This window comes from Falco rusticolus, chromosome 4 (genome assembly GCF_015220075.1).
Source record: "Falco rusticolus isolate bFalRus1 chromosome 4, bFalRus1.pri, whole genome shotgun sequence".
In the NCBI taxonomy this organism is placed as follows: Eukaryota; Metazoa; Chordata; class Aves; order Falconiformes; family Falconidae; genus Falco; species Falco rusticolus.
Genome location: NC_051190.1, coordinates 36,448,416 through 36,465,874, shown reverse-complemented (window position 1 = coordinate 36,465,874; position 17,459 = coordinate 36,448,416). Strand labels below are relative to the sequence as shown.

At 38.8% G+C, this 17,459-nt stretch overlaps 1 protein-coding gene across 10 annotated transcripts in view; it reads right to left on the bottom strand.

Moving 5' to 3' along the window:
* IFT140 (intraflagellar transport 140) overlaps nt 1-17,459 on the bottom strand; it is an 85,904-nt gene that overhangs the window by 51,780 nt on the left and 16,665 nt on the right. For all 10 annotated transcript variants that reach the window (XM_037384001.1, XM_037384003.1, XM_037384002.1 and 7 more), the window contains exons 6-16: nt 14,935-15,110; nt 13,734-13,825; nt 12,473-12,579; nt 11,548-11,696; nt 9,136-9,339; nt 8,698-8,770; nt 7,150-7,241; nt 6,159-6,286; nt 4,303-4,420; nt 3,713-3,840; nt 1,069-1,216 (exon numbers count right to left, since the gene is read on the bottom strand). In XM_037384001.1, the coding sequence (XP_037239898.1) occupies nt 1,069-1,216; nt 3,713-3,840; nt 4,303-4,420; nt 6,159-6,286; nt 7,150-7,241; nt 8,698-8,770; nt 9,136-9,339; nt 11,548-11,696; nt 12,473-12,579; nt 13,734-13,825; nt 14,935-15,110 (1,415 nt within the window). The remainder of the gene's footprint in view (nt 1-1,068; nt 1,217-3,712; nt 3,841-4,302; nt 4,421-6,158; nt 6,287-7,149; nt 7,242-8,697; nt 8,771-9,135; nt 9,340-11,547; nt 11,697-12,472; nt 12,580-13,733; nt 13,826-14,934; nt 15,111-17,459) is intronic.

Genomic DNA, 17,459 nt, shown 5'->3' with positions numbered 1-17,459 from the left:
TAAAATTAATCAGACTTCTTATTTCTTAAAACACACAGTTAAAAGTTCTGTTGAATAAGGGCCAAAATGTTGCACTCCTTTTTTATCTTTTCTATTTTTCAACTTTATGTAGAAGCCAAACACTTTTACTTGTTTACGTTCAGAATATTAGGTTGAAGTGTTCTTTCTCTTTACCAGAAGACCTTAGCAGGGCTTTTTGAGACATCCTTATTCCACTCCTCCTTTCTACACTGATCTTCCTAAGAGTTTTCCAAGGTTGCTTCAACCAACAAAAGAAACAAAGAACTTTCTATCTCTAATTGAAAGAGGTTTACCTAAAATCATGCACGACGACATTTCAAATCAATTTAATATTTATGAAGGACAGGCAGTTCTGTACAGACAAAATGGTAAGGACCGCTACAATTACATTATCGGGGGAAGCAGGGAAGAATTGTTGGTCTGATGACAGAAAATTTTTTATTAGATAATGTCTGATCAATAAAAATGAATTCTTTTTTCTAATGTAAAAAAGACCACAAAAGATCATTTGGAAAGTACCATAAAGATGTACTATGTCTGATCAGAAAAGCAGAAGATGGTAAGAACTGGGTGGGAAGAGTGTACTTCACTATTCACCTTAATGGTGGGGGTCCCTGTTGTTCTATCAAATTAATTCTGGCTGCTAAGAATGGACTCAAGATATAAAATCTGCATGATCTTTTTAAAAACGAGAATATGTATCAAACTTCTAGATTATCAATTCACTCAATGTAACTTGAAAAACCATAGTCCCAATACAAGCTTGCATTATGATCATCCTCAAAACTCTAGCATAAAGAAACCACCTTTCTTTGTCCCTGTATACAAGCTAGGGCTAAACCCAAAAGCTAACCTATAGTGACTGCCTGAAGCCACAGACACCAAACATGTAGTTTTGTTACTTATTTTTGTACAAGATAATGTATACTACCTACTCCCACATCCTTAATGAAGGAGCAATGATTTATTACTTTGACAGGGAGAACTCCATGTAAAGCAAGGTAAAACAACAAAAAGAAAACCACCAAAAAACCCAAAAGACCATACTGTGCTCTCGGTCTTGTTTTTATTCTGGTCTGGAGCTTGTAGGCCTGTTTCAAGAATTGCTTCACACACAAAAAGCCTTGGTTCACTCTGGTCCCAGAAATGGCAAGCAGGGACATGCCACTGCAACTCTGGATACTCCACAACAGACCTACCAAAAGACAAGAAAAAAAAAAAATGTAGAAAGGAAGACTAAATAATTCCAGCCCATTCAGAGCATCAACGTCAATAAAGGACTAACCAAGGGATAATTTTCAGATAATGATCAGTTATCTATACCAGTGCCTCTGCATGGTAACATTAACCCTTTACATTTTCCTACCTCCTAACACTTTACACATGGCAACACCACTTTTAGTTTGTTCTATATACGTTAACAGTGACTAGAGGACATAAAGCATTTCTGTGGGGAAAAAAAAGCTGGTACTGCCACAAATACAAATAGGCACCCAAAATCTGCCTCCACTGAGACTGTGTGTCCTATGGAAACATGGAACATCCTTCAAGTGATCTGCCTTAGCAACTGTTCCGGTGTAGGTACTGTAACATGGGGAATACCTCAGCTCTGTCTTCTTGTGGGTTTTACAACCTGTCCCCAGGGTCCTTATTGCCAGCACTGCTGGCAGCACCCAGCCAGGTTACAGACAGCTTGAGTGCAGTGATGTGCATTTAGATACGCAGTAAGGAGGGATTTTGAGTACATATGCCTCATGTTCAAATTCAGCTAAGCAGCTGTTACAAGAAATCACAACTAGACAATTGTGATTAAACTGATGAGGGAAAAAAAAATTAGTTTATGTTCTCAGGCAACAGATCTCTCTACTGAGAGTTCAGCAAAGAGACCTGGGCATGCAGTGCAATCGACACTTTGAACCACTACACTTTTCAGTGCTGAGGGAAACTCCAGTTGCAGCTGAACCTGACTGGCAGCTGGGGGATTTCAGTCTCTTGTTATGCCACAGTTCGTTCCCTTCCCTCACACTGCATTTGAACCTCATACTGCATATAGAGAATTTTGAGGCACTGTTAAATAGCGCATTAAGCACTAGGACAATGCCTGAATCCTTAGGAAAAGCCACCCTCTGGCAGCAGTTTAAATAAGAAACGTCTTATTGCCTCCTTCAGGCATTTAAATACTACTTCAATGCCAGCCATGTTAAGACTCTAGACATAAAGAATCAGACTACTTTAGCAATGGCTTAGGATTCTTCTGAAAAAAATGAAGAATATAAATAGATGTCAAATTTCAAAAGAAAGAGAGAAACCAAAGACATCATTAAAATAGTTTTCTCATTTGCTGTCAGCACTGAAGGGTGGATTTTGTGGGGAGGACTGGAGTAGGGCTGGAAGGCAAAAGAAGGGAGATATTCAACGGGATGCAGAAAAACACCATGTCCTATCCATGCCACTGAATTAAAAATAAATTACTCTCACACTAAAAAGCAGTATTTGTGAAAAAAAAATAATATTGGGAGTGTTTAGATTCTGCCTCAGGAGAAGAACTGTAGATTATTATTATTTTCTAGTGAGTTTACTCATTTCAATTTCAAGATACCCTAAAATAAAGCACAGATAAATTGATTATTCACACGGACACCACCTAGCATTTAAATACCAGTAAAGAGCACTACTAGCTTGTGGTGGCCTCTGTCGGGCTACACAAGATAATACACTTGAAAAAAACTACTTATTGTTACACTGTTCGCATTAACTGAGCAAGACCTAAGGCCCCGAGTTTGTGCACTTCTTAAGTTTTCGAAGAGCTGGGCAGTTTCTTCCTGTTTTCAGTGATAAGAGTGAGTAAATCCTTTTTTGCTTGCAACACCTGCAGCAGATAGTTACTAAAAAAGCAAACCACCTACTATTCCAACACTGTTTTTTCTTAGGAAACATATAGTCAAAAGAACTATTGTAAAACCAAATGGGAATTTTTACCCTAAAATTCCACTGTACTTCCATGAGAATTCATAGTTCATTGCATTTTGCTGCCTCGCTAGGATTTCTAATGTATTTGCCACAGAATGGCTAGTATGAAAACAAAGCTGTCCGTTCTAAGTGGACATTTAATGAGTTTTTATCCATACAAAACCATCCTGTATTGGACTTTAACTTTTTTCCTAGGGAGAGCTTCAGAATGTCCTCTTTTCAGTTACTACCCTGTAAATTCTTCATGGAAGTGTAGCTTTCACAGATCTTCCGAAGTTTTTCTCTATGTTAAGATCCAGATCTCTTGAGTCAGATATGGTTTCCACATATCTAATAGTTCCCACTGCATTTCTCTCCTATGAATCTGTCCAATACCTCCATGAACCCTTCCCTTCAACATCTCTTAACTTTTTGGCATGGAGTTCCTTAGCTCAGATGTATACTGCCTGAAGAACTGCCTCCAACTGCTTATTCTGAGTTTACTTTCTGATATCTTTGTTTGACACACTGTAGTTCATATATTGGAAGAGACAGGGATGTAGGCCGATTGACATAAAATGCACCATTTTTAATTAACTCTTTAGAGATAAAAATAATTAAATTTGTACAACCTCCTACACAAACACAGAGGAACGTCAGTGTCAAGGTGTTGCTTGTCGTCATAGGGTAGATACCTACCGTAAATCCACAAGTAATAATTCTCAAAATAAAAGCTTCTTACTTGTCAATGCTTTGTCCAGATGAAAGCTTCTCTCTAACATTTCCCTTTTCAGCCTTGAAATCAAAGAATGTAACTTGGTCCATTTCAACATCATAGAAACAGATCTTGGAATCAACATTCCCATCTGCCTACAAGAACAGAAAACAAAAGCAGCTGAAGCATGCAGTCAAAAAGAAAAAAAAAAAAAAAAAAAGGTATGTTTTTCTCATCTGACTCCTCTCAGTTTTGTTTACTGGTAATGACACAAGAACATTCTTTGGAAGAAATATCAGAAAATTTCTGGTTGCTTTTCTATTCTAGCAAATTAGCCTTGATTTCTTTAACATGCTACAAAGTACCTTCTGTAACTGAAATATTGCTTCTTTTGCTGGGTTGCTTTTCTCATCAAATGTACAAAACCACAACATATCTTAATTTTAGTGTTTAGTTACATGCTTGGACACCACATTTCAAGGACTAATACTCTGCATAGAACATGTAGCTTCATTTCTGAGAAGTGAATCTTGTGTCTTCAGTAATCTTTTTGAACTGCACTGTTCTGTTAACTGATGATTAGGTCCTAGGGTGATAAGCAAAGAGCTTTGCCTCACCTTGCTAACAAGGATGCTGACTTTATTGCCATTAGCATTGCATTTGACAGATGCAATGCCTCCAAGGCCAGGAAACAGCTCGGAGAAATTCTTGCTATTGCAGTGCACTTTTGCCTCTCTGTGGAAAGGAAAAAACTTAAATCATATGATGGCAAACAACTGGGAATATGCATCAGCCAAAACATTTTTAAAATTATGGGTAGGACTTTTAAAACCAAATTATTTCTACCTTATGACACCACTGCCCCAGAATCCAGCTTCCCTCTCCAGAGAACTGCTGTGACTGCCCTTCTTTCAGGAAGAAGTTAATGAGACATTTTTTCCTCAACAAATCAGCAAGATTAAACTTCAGTGCTCCTACAGGATTCCCAAAACAGGGCTCTACAGCAAGAATATGCTACCAGAATTCTGAATTTAGAGGTCTGTTTTTCCTATATAAGTTGAACAGTACCATGAATGCTGAATACAGCCCACCACTTAAGTTCTGTGTATGGAAAACACACTGTGGAGCAGAAGTAAAGAAATGTCATTGGGGGGTGGTATGTATATCATCTTATTGGTCACAGTTCCAGAAAACTGTGTCACTCACATACTTAACAACCACCCTTCCCCAACCCCAACCCCCTGCTTTTTTTATTATCTCAAAAGAATATTACTGCTGGTATAGATACAAACCCAGCGATCATTCAGCAACAAACAGGAAAAAGCTCATGCATCAAAAGAACATGACAAAGAAATTACAGTAATTTAGACCCATTACATGATCCCATGAAAAAAAATCTTTGATTCTGTAAAAATAACATTCTTGGGTTACACATTTAGACCTCTCATTTATTCTAAGCCAACTATGCTTGCTTTGAAATTAAAGTACGCTACACCGTTACCACTTGAGAAGGGTAGCCACAAAATTTTATGTAGCATGCAGGAGTTAAGCTACTTCTTCTCCACTACCAAACATCATAATGCAATATATGTGCTAGTTAACAACCTGCCCAAATCAAATAACCTTCAAATTCTGTTCCATGCGGAGTTTGTGTGATCTCGGCACAGGTAATGAGTTTCCAGGTTGGTAACTAACTAGACCTTAGAATTCCTCTGGTGACACCATGTAAGGAAGAACAAAATCCATTTCACTCTTGAGGTTTTTCAGGTTTTCAAAATTACAGATAGCAATAAATAATTGATAATATTCTTTATATAATTATAGAAATAAATAAATATAATAATTTATATCATATATAAAAATATACAGATATTTTTTCAAACTGTAGGTCGTGTCAGGCATGTATCTTTTTCATGCCACAGCTGTTTGTCAATACAGCAACAGACAGTAAAGTTTGAAAGAAATCAAGTAAACTTCTCTCTTAACCTAAACAGGGAGGAAGAACAATGTCCACAATTCTAGGTTCACTTCTTTCATGAATTCACTGAACAAAGTTTGTCGATTTATAAGGAGATACAAGACCTGGCGCTTTTTTTATTATTTTTTTTTTTCTTTTCTGTATTTCAACTCCGAGGTTAAGGCCTTGTTCAAGTTACCAGCAGAAACACGTGACATCCTCGTCTCGATCTTCCATAAATTATCCACCCATTTTCAAATGCACACAAATATCCCTCATAATATCCTCTCTTAAAGATTATTATTACTATTATTATTCATCCCATGATTTGTATATAATTCTGTGGCTCCTCCTTTGCCATCATTTAGGCCATCAGTTCACAGAGGCTGAATGTATTGTCTCAAGATTCAAAGTGGCTATCGCTTTTTATCAGATCAAAACCAGCTAAAGATTCTCTCCTCCCCACAGAATATACACTCAATTATAAACAGATGTTTTTAAAAGGCTTATCAATACCTGCGAGAGAGATCAAAGATTTTAAAGTGAGCCAAATCCGTTCCCACAACCAGGAAATTTCCACATATATCCAAGAGGCATGGATTCCCCTCTGCTTCAGAGAACACCAGTAGCTGTTTAACTGTGCCCTGAGAAGAAATGTGTAACACCAGGTTTGTGTCTTCGGAGTCTAACTAGAAAGGACTTGTTTTGCCAGCAAGTTAAGTAACTAACAGCTGAACTTTCATGTTAGACAAATCACTACCAGCAAAATGAGAGAAACTGCACACACACAGTCTCTACAAACGCAATCTGTCTTTCAGGTTGAAAACTGGATGTATAGCCTCCAAAAAAGTAAAAATTTAGAGGTATCTTCCTGCAACAATTTCCTTTTCAATGATACAACCTTTTCCAACTGAGAGGGATACAGAAACACAGGTCCCTGAAGGGCCCTTTAATAGACAGCTGCAAAAATAAATATATGAATGGAATCAGTCCCTATTGTGATAAATCCCACTTGTTCTGGAATACAATATTTATTTAACTAAAATTATATATCATAGAACTCTGATAATTAGTTTCTCTTTTAGTTTCTGACAGACTCGGAGAGGCTGCAAAGGCTAAGCAAAAGATTTTGCAGTAACACAAAATGTGCAGGGGGTATTTTTCATTATTTTATAAGAATATTCAGTATGTTCATCTTCCTGTCAGTAATATACAGACACATTAAATCAGCATGTAACTTCAATCCTGTTAAAGTCTGAACCTTACAGAATTCCATTGTTTTTATAAATACTTCTTAGTTACAGTGACATAGTGTTTAAAGTGAGAGACTTTTTAAAGAACACAAAATGCCAAAAGATATTTCTACTGAAATACTTGAAATATTTTTCCTATGACAAAGGTAGAGTTAATTGTTTTACAGAATATCCACTTAACTTTTAAGCTGTAACACCAGCCTATGAAAATAATAAGGCATCATTTGTCACTTCATGGTTTCATCAGCCCTTACCTGCCAGGTGCGGACCTGGACTCGATATGGCTCAACTGTGTACAGATTTTCTCCATGAACAGACAGAACTGGAGAGTCACAGAGAAAAGAGCCTGGAACAACCATAATAAAGCCATCATTACAATAAACAGTGGTTTTTTTTTAAAAAGGGAGTTTTGACTTAAAGCATTCAATTTCCACTATCTTGCACCAAATCTATTTTTCAGTCTGTCAGTCCCTACTGATTCTCAGACTCCTTGATATTGCAGCCTTCTTCCATCCTGCCACTACAACCAAAAGCTGGGACTCCTACTGAAAACGGGTGGTTTTTACACTCTCCTCATCAAATTCAGTGGAAGAGGAATGGGAAGGAGTTTGTATTGGGAGTGAAAGAAAGAAAAAGACTAGTGCAATGTGAGTTGAGGTTAGGAGAATTCACTCCTTCCTTCACTGAACTGCAGTTGAAGAGTTAGAAGAGCGGCTCTCAATTTCATGACTGTAGTAGACCGTTGTTATTGACACCAAGGTGTCAATAACACATTGATTCAGCTTTGGAAAGTTATAAAATAAATGAATGAATATAGACAAGATAAGCCACTTCTCAGAAAACACTTGATGGTTCTAAAAAGACATATCTCAAGATTTTGGGTGAGATTGATGGAACTCTGCATAACCTGTTTCTCAAGGCAGAAATATTTAGGGAAAGTTAATCATAGAAAAAACTAATGTACTTGACTTAGCTGTATCTACAGCAATTTATGGATCAGATTTTCCTGACAGCTAAAACTCCCGCCTTCCCAGTTCCTACATAAGTGCTGTGTAATTTTAAGCTTTCTCCCAAGCAAAACAGAAAAGCCACCATCATGACCTATCTGTGAAAGGCAACAGGAGCTACGGCTACAGAAGTAGAAAAAATATAAAAATCTGTTCTTAGTCAGCTGTGGGAATGACTCAAAAGATACAAAGCAGCAGCCTTATCCTCACATCATGTTTTGTGTGAAGCCTCGTATATATATGCTAGCTCTTGGGATACCTTTCAACTCTATATGTGACAGTCAGGTATACATCTAATCTATGGGAAACAGCAATAAGACACTTGGTGTTGTCAAGGCCAGTCACACACTTGGATGCCTTAGGAACTCTATGAATGAAGCATACTCAGTCTTTAGGTACTTGCAGGACTGGATTGTAGCTGAACAGAGGTTAAGAGGATATATATTTAATTCTATGCCTACAGATGCACATCATCTTCAGTCTTACCTCTGCTGCCACACTGCTACTGACATACAGGAATACCACATATTCTGAGGTTAACCCACACATTATATCTCAGCATATTTAGTGAATAAAGCACTGATGTAGGAGTTGAAATTTGATTTCTGGTTCTGTTGATGATTTTTATACCATAATCTTTCTATTTTGCAAAATGGGAATAGTGTCTAATTAGTGTTAATAATATTATTCACTTTGCACTTATGATTACAGTCCATCAGCTTTCATGAATGAAGAGAATGTCTAACTTTGGAGGAAGAGAACCATTTCAGCTCCGACCATTGTTCTAAGTCCTACCTGCATTTCTGAAGGTATCTCCTGAGCACTCAAAGACAGTAACTTGCTTCCCATTCCAGAATACTACAGCATCCTAAAACAATCAAAAAGCAAAAGAATATGTAAATTCAGTTTCTTTTGGAATCATACAGGAATTCATGCAAGAACACAGCAAGACCTCCAGCAATAGCCACCGTTTACTAGTTCCCCTGTATATCAGGTTAGAAGGCTTTCAGTAACCCCGAATTTCTCTGGTCAGCCCCTATAGAATTACTGAGTCACTGTGCTATCTGAAAAATCAGCTCCACCTCAGCATCATTGCTATCATCATCAGAATACTTCCAACACAATACATTAAATATCAGAGAAGGGTTACATTAAAGACTTAGGATGTTTGGTCTCCATACGCCGAACTAGGCAACCGATTGAGCAAATAAAGGAAAAAAAAATCCAAATAACCTTAGTAGCGAAGACTCCATTAACACTCATATCAACACAAAGAGTGTGTGTGGTTCCTGTGCTGAAGATGGTCACATTAAACAGGTTAGGAGACACCTGGACAACGGCCACTTGCTGATGAAAATGAGACGACATGGCCTGCTCACTGAGGATCACCACAGAGCTGGTGGTGTTCACGGCCAGCAGGTTTTTTCGGGAGCCCCACTGCACACAACAGGAAGAGAAAAAAACAAAAGGCACAACACACAGTTTCATCTAAGATCTTGAACAGTCACAGTAATACCCCAAGACAGATGACAATGGGTCGGATAGAATAAACATTTTTATAAATATACAAAGTCCTACTAGCTAAATAAAACTATAGTCAATGAATAGGAATTATTACAGATTAGAACTATTTTGTCTGTGAGCCAGCTACCCATGCTCCCTTAGTCTAAGCAGAAGTGCTTTTTAAATTAAAGCCACTTCCCTAAGATATTCTTGTACTGCTTCACACTTACTACTGCAAGACAACATCACATATTTAAAGGGCTTAATAATGCCACGATCTGTAAAACCAAGTTGCATGCATAGTTTCTTTTTGATTACTTTATTCTTTTCTGCAGTTTTGATAGCCCTTTACTGTTTATGTAGTCCAAATTCTCTAGCAAAACATGCTAAAACACAAGCATAAAGGGTTCCAAAAGTTCACTTCTCCCCTTCTCCTGGGAGGATCTTCATGTTCTAGCTAACCTTTTTCAATGACTTCTGTGAAGGTTATAGAAACATAGAATTGTTTGGGCTGGAAAAGACCTTTAAGATCATAGAGTCCAACTGTTAACCCAGCACTGCCAAGCCCACCACTAAACCATGTCCCTGGTTTAGCCTTTTCAATACCTCCAGGGATGGTGACTCCACCTCTTCCCTGAGCAGCCTGTTCCAGGGTTTGACCACCTCTTCAGTGAAGAAAAGTTTCCTAATACCCATTCCAAACCTCCCCTGGTGCAACTTGAGGCCGTTTCCTTTTGTGATGTTGCTCATTATTTGGAAGACGAGACCAACCCCCACCTCGCTACAGCCTGCTTTCAGGTTGTTGTAGAGAGTGGGAAGGTCCCCCCTCAGCCTCCTTGTCTCCAGGCTAAACACCCCCAGTTCCCTCAGCCGCTCCTCATCAGACCTGTGCCTCAGCCCCCTCCCCAGCTCCGTTTCCATCTCTGGACACGCTCCAGCCCCTCCGCGTCCCCAAGAGGGGCCCAAAGCTGAATGCAGCATTCAAGGTGCGGCGCACCAGTGCCGAGTACAGGGGGACGGTCCCCGCGCCGGTCCTGCTGGCCACACTGGGAGAGAAGCCAGGATGCTGTTGGCCTTTTTGGCCATCTGGGCACACTGCTAGCTCACATTCAGCCAGCCGTCGCCAGCCCCCCAGGTCCCTTCCTGCAGGGCAGCTTTCCAGCCACCCTTCCCCAAGCCTGCAGCTCTGTGTGGGGCTGTTGTGCCCCACGTGCAGGACCCAGCGCTGAGCCTCGTGGAACCTCGTATCATTTGCCTCAGCCAATTTTATTTATTTGTAAATATTTCAAATAAATAAAAATGCTGCACCCTGACGCTTAACAGACCAAGCATTAAAAAACAAATACTATAATGCTCTGTATTGTCATAGCCTTCAGCATTCAGAATACTGTAAATAGCAGTCAAAATGTTTTAAATCATTGTTTTTGCAAATTTGTAAGAGAAAACCTACCATCCCCATCAGTCAGACAAAAAATTATCTAGCAAACAAGAAATTTTTTCTGGCAGAAAAGCAGCTGAAAACATAATTTTGTATGTGAAAATACAGCATTCCCTTCTAGATGGTATATCTTCACACAAAAGAATGTTTGGTTGTAAATGCATCTTTTTATTTTTGCAACTACAAGTAAGAGCAAACCTTACACTAAGAAAGTGACTAAGAAGAAGAAAGTTATCTACAAGCAACATAATGCATTTAGTCAGATTTTCTTGCTTGCTACTTTAATAAATTTATGGAAATTTGAGATTTCTGATAAATGGTATTTTCCAGAAAATAATTTCAGGGTGCTGAATCCATAAGGTTTGTCAATGAGACACATAACAAAGAAATGTTTGGATTTAAGGATGCCATGACTGATAATTCTCCCAGACAAAGAGATGCATTTGCATTTCAGTGTCTTCGCTTGCTGAGCATTTCAACCCTGCCTGTAACAGAACAGCTACAAACAGGTAACATTTCTGCCCAATTCCAATTTTAAAAGTTACTTGATCCTGATGGCTTTTCCTTCTTCTTCTGAAGGAGGACTAGCCTCTGCTGGTGCACATATCTGTATGACAGCAATTGCATTTGTCTGTTTCACAAAGATGATCTATTCACCTAATGTTAGTGAAGTCCTACTAACATACAAGACTTTCTTGTCTTACCTTTATCTGAGACACGTTTCCTTCAAGTTCTGTAGGTGCCTGGAGATTCCACCTGTCCTTGCCCTCCAAAGCCCGTATGCTTTGATTGGATCCTGCTGCTTTCTTCCACATAGCTATTCTCCCTTTGTTAGTACCAGCTGCTAAGAGACCTGCCATTCACAAACCTTTTAGGCATTTTGTATCTTAAACTTCAGGAAAACAAATCCACTTTATTATACAAAGCAGCAGGCAGCCTAGCTCTGCTTTTAAGGTACCGAGAAGCTGCCTTCTAGCAGCATCCATTTCTTTGCCTTACTGCAAAAACTTTCTGGAAAAACAACAGGAAAAGTTACAGGTGGCAAGGCCCATTTTCTAAGCTACCAGATGAAGTTATCTACTACATGTATCAGACAATGATTTCATTTTAACCATTTATTTTTGAACAGCTGGTTTTGTAGACACCATGGGCAAGTCACCATTGAAAACTATTCCAGTAGACAGTAGCTATGCCTACGCTGGCAAACAAGGTGATGCACAGCAGTAGCTCCATAGAAAACATCAGTTTTAAGGACCTGACGTTCAAGGTATACATATTTGGTGAGTTCTACTTTGCATTAGCTCTAGTGTGGGCTGTTAGACCAAATGCCCATAACACGTTGGAGTGCATTAGGTGTACTCCAGGAGTACTTGTAACAGTTCAGTGTCATCGAAGGGAATCCAGCTTGTGTGTCAGGAGGCAACTCCACACTGCGACAAAACGTGGCAAGTATGGAATGATCTCGTACCTTCAAAATCACACTCCTGAACTAAAACGCTTTAACACCACATGCTGTTACTGAAACCCTCAGTAACAAGACAAACATACTGAAACGACTACAGGACACTGAAGGCTGAGGTTTGACAAGGTTTAGGATCCAGAGATCACAGCTGCCATGTTATCTCTCACCTTTAGCACTGCAGTAAGAAACACAGTTAATACATTCGCCTCCCTCAAAGCCAAATTGCACATCTAAGGAGATCATATAGTTCTCGTCTCGGTCCAAATCCCAGAACCTAAGGTATACAAAACAAGAGTGTTAAAAATGCTTTTCCCTCCAGATGTCTTGCTAAACACAGTCAATAGGATACTGTACATGGTATTAATTTTCTATTTCCATCGATCATTCAATTTTTAAAATTAAATTGGCAGCAGCTGACTCTGGAATGTGGATTTCTTAATCTCCTTCCTTTTCCTCTGATTTGTTAATCTGCGGCATGTTTTGTGACATTCACCCATGAAGGAACAAAGGGGTCGGAATCAAACCCAGCTTTAAGAAAAAAAAGAAGTGAGGTCTAGTTGCAATTTTCCTCCTCCCTACTTATGCTTCCTCCTCTATTTTAATTATACTCCTCAGTTAACCAGTAGTCCTTTGGATTCCAGATTAGTTTTCTAGAAGTAAACATTGTCATCAAACATATTCCTTCTTAATATTTGGTCTTTATCACATTCTCACAAAATTAACAGATCATTTTGGCTTATAGTAGCAGATAGAGAGGCTCAAGAAAGCGAACTACTGATGTTAATGTAACATGCCCCCCAAAAAATTTAGAAGAAACAGGTAGACAAAGTCATAGTAAAGACAGGAAAAAGGAGATTTAATATATTTTTAAAAAAAGATGCAGAAAGATAAAAACTACAGAACATGGCAACATAGCAGCATGGCAAAGTAACATACTTAACTTCAAAGAACTGGGGATAGAAGTAACTGAAATACTTGTCTCATACTACAGTAACAAAGAAACATCCTGAAAAGCACGCACTTTTTTTCCTGTTGCTGATACTATGACAATCTTAAGAATCAGAATTAACAATGGAAAGAACAGCAAAGTGGCTTTTTCATGCAAAAAAACCTGAGTGGACATTTTTTCAGAAAAAAAATCAGTAACAGCGCTCAAGAAAGGCACAGATTTAGCTAGTATGGCCTAAGAAAGTAACTAGAGAGAAAGAAAGATACATAGAATTAGTTCTTGTCCTCAAGGAAACAGGATTTTTAATTTCTCTATTTATTTTGAAAAACAAAATTAGAAAATATTGGGAGTTTTTTCATTATTTGTTAGGAAAAAAAAATCCAACAGTTCAGTAAAACATTCAGTACATGGCAGACCAGAAACCTTTTAGCTTGCACCTCTCATGGGCAGCCTGAACAGCTTTAAAACAGGATTCTTACCTGATGACAGTCTCACCTAGTGCTGTAACAACAAGACTACGGTCTATCAAAATGATGTCTGCAGAACGACCGATCTTCCCACTCAACTTCACCTGTTAACCATAAGTAAATAAATAAATTTACAGAAGGCAGGAGGAACACACTGAAAGACAGCAAGCCTCTGTCTAGTTTGGCTAAGAAGTTAAAACAGAAGAATAACTAGACCTGTCAGTTCAGACAGGCCAATAGTTTCTCTCAGGCTATGATCATTACTAAATGCATCAAGTATATAATGTATAAAATTAATAAAAGAAACCTTGTAGTGGGTTAATTAAGTAGGTAAGAAGCTCTTTTTTCTCTCGCACTAGATCTTCTCTTAGAATTTGATAAAAATGGCTTTAAAATGTGAAATACCAAAACTAGTAAAAAATATGTAACAATTAATAAGTGAACACTCCTGTAATACACAAGTGCCCAGTCTTTTTTGATCTTAGATGAAAGGAAAAAAAAAAAAAAAATCTTAGGAAGGTGAAGGTTTGGGTTCCATCCCCTCAAGCAATATTCTCCAACAGTACAGTATTTTATTTGAGGCAAGATGATGGTAAGCCTGAATGACCTCAGTTTGGGTTTTGTTCCTATGCAATAATTTTTAGGCCACTATGCTATTATTTGTGATTCTACGACTTGTGGGTTGTTATTTTTTAAAAGCTTCCTAGCCTTTGAAGCTGTGAAGAACACTTCCACAATGTGAGAACTAAACCATCTTTCAGATTTGCAGGCAAAGACAACGGCCTCAAGAGGAGATACTGCTCCTGCTAATCTGAAAGACAAGACAGCTCTGAGCAACTGATGATAATAAAACAGAGGACACAAATTATCAATTATTTATCCGCAAGACATTTTAACAAATATTTTGAGTATACTGGAATTTTCAATTCTTCTCTAATTCACTAAGACAAGGTAAATTAAGTGTGAAAAGATTAGCATAGGGTCAAAATGAAAGACACTAAGAAAACAAAGGAAGGCAAGATGAAAATCATCTTCCCAAGTTCAATAATACATCACTCTTCCACTTGTAAATGAGCATATATTTGCTCACCAAGGTATTATCTGAGAAACCAAAATGAGAGTGGATTCATTTGTAAGCAAAAAAGCGATCATCAAAAAACCCTAACAAATAAAGATTAAACATTGCAACTTTACCCTGCCGTCTGAATCCTACCTTCATGAGCTCTTCTGTCTCTCCCTCAAGAGTAACTGCATGCAAGGACAGCTGCAGGTTCTCCGTTATTACAACTAAAACATCTCTTTCCTCTATGAACAGAAGCTTTTGGACCAGACTGTCTGTGGACAATACATGCCGTATCTTTTCTTTCTCATTCACATAATGCACAGAACCTGTAGTACACAAAGTATGGGTTTAGTCCACAGTTTTTAGCTTAAAAAAATAAATAAATAAATCACAGCTGCTGCTTTTTATCTTAATAAAAATGTTCCTCAAGTGCTGAAAAGGCAAAACTAACCACAATTCATTCATCGTCTAATTTCTCTCAGGATACAGACTATGATAGTTGACCAGCGCAATAAACCAGACCTTGCTCACTTTTTCCCCCCATACAGGAAATCTAGAGGGGAATTACTTAAATAATTTTAAACTACATGTAAACTTTCTGCATGTGTGTGCATGAATGATGGCTTCCAAAATCCTCAGTATTAGTAATACTTTGTGAAAGAACAACAGGGGCTAAGAATTGGTGCAATTTACCGCAGTCTAGATTACAGAAAACTGCAGAAACTATGTTCTTCGTTCTTTAGAAATACTCCACTGCACACAGCTTTTCTACATTCATTTGACAAGCAAATGGGATAGTTCCTTTTCAAGAACACTGACAACATAGTGCATGAATTGGCAACTACAGTACCTATCAACATTTTAAAATTCATTATAATTTTCTTAAATTGTACTACTGTATAAACCATGCACAGGTCTACAGAGTGAAAAAAACCAGTACAGCAGTTTGCAAATGGTATTATAGGAATTACCCACACTAATGAAGTCATTGAAATCTGACAGATCTCATGCTACACACAATTTCTTAGCAAATCATTGTATTACATAAACCTGGCATTTCAAGCCAGTGCAAATCAAAAACCCCTATGAAATGAAATAATATTTTCCCCCAAAAAATGAAGTAGAAAACTTAAATAAGAATGAACATAAAGGATCTATGCTAAAATGTTGTGCCCAAGAGGCAATATGATGTATCTAGTTAAAAAGAACGTTTTAACTTCCAAAACTATTGCAAATATATTATCAGCCACTACATTCCAACTGTATTAAAAACAATTAAAAATCCTCTTCCACGTCTTTCCATACTGCTTCATTTTGCCCCTGAAATAAAACACCGAACAGATAACTTCATCTCTCTTGTTAAATCATACAGTAGTCTAGGTTGGAAGAGATCTTTCAAGATCATCTAGTCCAACTCCCCTGCCACGCGTAGGGAAATCTGTCACTACATCAGGTCGCTCAAAGCCCTGTCCAACCTGACCTTGAACACTTCCAGGGATGGGGCATCCACAACTTCTCTGGGCAGTCTGTTCCAGTGTCTCACCACTCTCACAGTAAAGACTTCACTCCTTGTAGCTAATCTAGATCTACTCCCTGCCAGCTTAAAACTGTTACCCCTTGTCTTATCAGTACAAGCCCTGGTAAGAAGTCACAGACTGGTCAGGGTGGGAAGCGACCTCTGGAGATCATCTAGTCCAACCCCCTGCTAAAGCAGGGTCTCCTAGAGCAGGCTGCACAGAGTCGCACCCAGGCAGGTTTTGAATGTCTCCACAGAAGGAGACTCCACAGCCTCTCTGGGCAGCCTGTGCCAGCACCGTGACAGCCTCAAAGCAAAGAAATTCTTCCTCATACTCAGATGGAACTGCCCGTGCTGCAGCTTGTGCCCGTTGCCCCTTTGTCCTGTTGCTGGGCACCACTGAAAAGAACCTGGGGGCCTGTCCTCTTGGCACTCGCCCTTAAGGCATTTGTAGACATTCAAAGATCCCTTCTTGGTCTTCTCTTCTCCAGGCTGAACACGGACCCCCTCTCTCAGCCTTTCCTCATAAGGCAGATGCTCCAGTCCCCTAATGACCTTCACAGCCCTTTGCTGGACCCTCTCCAGCAGCTCCCTGTCTCTCTTGAGCTGGGGAGCCCAGCACTGGTCACAGCACTCCAGATGCAGCCTCAGCAGGGCAGAGTGGAAGGGGAGGATCACCTCCCTCCACCTGCTGGCCACGCTGCTTTTGATGTGGCCCAGGATGCGCTTGGCTTTCTGGGCTGCAAGCACATGTTGCCAGCTCATGTACAGCTTTGCATTCACTGGTATCCCCAATTCCTTCTCCACAGGGATGCTCTCAATCCCTCCATCCCCCAGCCTATACTGATACTAGGGATTGTTGTGATAGCTCTCCAACGTAGCATTTTCTATCACACAGATATCTGTTTATTGTAGTAATACTTTGCAGTATTGATTACCTACTGAATCTCAGTTTTAGGACATCTTTCACAAAAAATGGACAGTCCCTTGATTTTATTTGCCACCTGAAATTTTTTCGTAAGTTAAATTAACCTTCTGTACTTGGATATTACTATATAAAGTATCAGGTAACACACAGATAATGCTACCCACTATTTTGAAGCTGCTGAGGCAGTTAGGGGTTATAGCTTTCTGAGTAACTTTAAGTAAATGTTTTCAC